The sequence below is a fragment of the Orycteropus afer genome, unplaced genomic scaffold, assembly GCF_000298275.1.
Source record: "Orycteropus afer afer isolate SDZICR_OR568_19922 unplaced genomic scaffold, OryAfe1.0 scaffold00540, whole genome shotgun sequence".
Taxonomy (NCBI): Eukaryota; Metazoa; Chordata; class Mammalia; order Tubulidentata; family Orycteropodidae; genus Orycteropus; species Orycteropus afer.
In genome coordinates, this window is record NW_006922127.1 from 1,700,024 (window position 1) to 1,702,902 (window position 2,879).

Below are 2,879 nucleotides of genomic sequence, written 5' to 3' on the forward strand. Positions count from 1 at the left end.
GAGGACAGAGTGGAACTGCCCCACAGGGTTTCCAAGACTATATATCTTTACAGATACATACTGCCTCACCTTTCTCCCATGGAGCAGCTGGTTGGTTTGAACCGCCAACCTTTGGGTTAGCAGCCCAATGCTTTAACTGCTGCATCTCCAGAGCTCCCTGTTCATCAAAAGGAAGATGGTTAAATGAATTATCACATCTTTGTGCACACCTTTAAGATGATGTGGCATTTTTAAAGATCTATACATTCTCAGTGTCTCTGTCACCTAGTGCTGCTACAGCAGAAATACTGGATGGGAGTGGCTTTAACAGAAATTTATTTCCTCAAAGTTAGGAGGCTAGAAGTCCAAATCCAGAGTGCCAGCTGTAGGGGATGGCTTTCTCTCTCAGCTCTGGGGAAGGTCCTCGTGTCCTTTCAACTTCAGTGGGCTGATGTTCCTCAGAGATGCCCATGTTTTGGCATCAGTCTTCTCCTGGGTTTAGGAGGTTCTCAGCCCAGGGACCCCGGGGCCAAAGAACACATTGCACTCTTGGCTCTTTTTTTCTTGGTGCCAGTAGGTCCCTCTCTCTCTGCTCACTTCTGTCTCCTTTCATTTCTTACAAAATAAAAGGTGATGCTGGCCACACCCCAGGGAAACTCTTCCGAATGGGGCTGCGACCTGAGTAAGTGCGTTGCATCCCACCCTAATCCCCTTACAACTGACTGATTGGCTGATCGCATTAGATCATATCATGAGAGATAATTACATCCTTGCATAACTGCCAAATTACATCATTACATAACTGCCAAACCACGGAGAATCATGGTCCAGCCAAGCTGACACCTATTCTGGGAGGACACAGTTCAATACATGACACACAGGTATGAAGAAGATCTCAAAACAAAACAGAAAACAAGGTGGTTAGGTAAGGAGAAATTACAGAGTTTGATTCATTTATTTAACTAATAACTGTATCTGTATACACGGAGTCCTGGTGGCTCGGTGGTTAAGTGCTTGGCTGCTAACTGGAAGGCTGGCAGTTTGAACCCAGCCAGCGGCTTCATGAGGGAAAGTCCTGGTTATCCGCTCTGTAAAGATTGTTGTTGTTAGATGCTGTCACATCAGTTCTGACTCATAGTGACCCCGTGGACAACAGAATGAAACACTGCCCAGTGCTGTGCCAGCTCCCTGATCCCTGCTATACCTGAGCCCATCATGGCAGCCACAGTGTCAGTCCATCTCGTTGAGGGCCTTCCCCTCTTTCGCTGACCCTCCCCTTACCAAGCATGACAGCCTTCTCCAGGGATGGGTCCCTCCTGACAACAAAGCCCGTAAGATGGGAGCACACATCTGTCACTTTGTCACACTGCGGTGGCTTGCATGGTGTTCTGAGGCTGGAAGTCATGCCATTGATATTTCAAACACCAGCAGGATCCCACGGTGGACAGGTTTCAGCAGAGCTTCCAAAGTAAGACAGATTCCGAAGAAGGACAAGGCCGTCTGCTTCTCAGAGAATTGGTCAGTGACCTTGAGTTTATGGTAATGGTGGTGGAACGTTTTGGAAAAGGATTGCAATAATGGTGGCACAATATGAAAAATGTCATCCATGTCCCTGAGCTGTAAATGGGGAAGTTGTTGTGTTGACAAATGTCTTGTTGTGTATGTTTGGTTTTTTGGGTTTTTTTAAATTGTGATTTGGGTGAAAATTTACAGAGCAAATTCACTTTCCATACAGCAGTTCACATTGTTGTGTATGTTTTCACCACAATAAAAGTTAAAAAAAAAAAAATTGGCCACGGAAAGCCTTATGAATAGCAGTGAAAGATGACAGCCTAGGAAACCCCGTGGGGAAGTTCTGCTCTGTCTTGAGGGGTCGCTATGAGTCGGAGTCCATTTGAGGAGACACAAGGGCCAGCTCTACCATTTGGCAGGGGCCAGCTCCAACACCAGGGTCCAGGAAGACTTAGCTGTAGCCAGGGAAGATAAAGGCTCCCTGAGTCCTCTCTGCAGACAGCTGCAGGGAAATAAATTCAAGTCACACCCTGTCCCCTGTGGTGAGCCTCCCAACAATGCTGAAGTCATTAGCAGTTACGTTGGCTCCAACTTGCTTCCCTGTCTTCTGAAAAATTGTTTAGGGGAAAGGAAGAAGTCCACCTGAGTTGATGGCTGGGGATAATAACATTTTAATCCATTGATAATTTGCCAGGGTCATCGGGATAGCATTGACCTCCAGGGAAGAGGACATTGTCATCAAATTAGAGACCACAGTGTCCTTATTTCCCTAATTGCTCCACACTAAAATCCCCTCCCTGTAAACAAGTGTGTCCTTCCTTGCAATAGGGGCTGGTGAGCAGAGCAAAAAATCACCTCAATATTATTTTTTGTCCTGTTTCACTTTTGTTAAGCCACCCTTGCCGCTACAGGTTATGTTGCTGCGTCCCTTGTAACTATCTTTTATTCTTTCTCTTTCCTAGGGACAAAGAAAGAAACACAAAAAGACCAAGACTCTCATAAACCTGCCATTTCGTCTCCTAAGAGAATCGCAGCTCCCACCACCAAGCTTCATTCACCAGGTAGTTAAGCACCGTGGGCCCTGTCATTGACGGGAGGCCTTGAACTTGGAATTGAGTGTCTTCAGACGTCCCGAACAGGGCAGTGCTTGCCCAGCTAGGATGTGTGTTAGGTTGTTCCTGTGTTTGACTTGCACAGACGAAGCTGCCTGACTCTAGATGAAATAGACTATAAACTCTTGGCATAATTTTACCTTAAAATAGAATACGTCATCATGCTTTGTTTAAAGGGGAGAATCTTCTTTGGGCTGGAGTTGTTGTTGTGTGCTGTGGATTGATTTTCAGTGCATAGTGTTCCCATGTGACAGAGTGGAACTGCCCCACGGGATT

General features: G+C 46.2%; 1 protein-coding gene across 1 annotated transcript in view; it reads left to right on the forward strand.

The window, feature by feature from the left end:
- Positions 1–2,552, forward strand: part of MTUS2 (microtubule associated scaffold protein 2) — a gene marked incomplete at its 3' end in the record, with an annotated part of 434,822 nt that extends 432,270 nt beyond the window's left edge. Inside the window, exon 5 of the mRNA XM_042782951.1 lies at positions 2,454–2,552. Within this exon, the coding sequence (XP_042638885.1) occupies positions 2,454–2,552 (99 nt within the window). The remainder of the gene's footprint in view (positions 1–2,453) is intronic.
- Between the last annotated feature and the right edge of the window lie 327 nt (positions 2,553–2,879).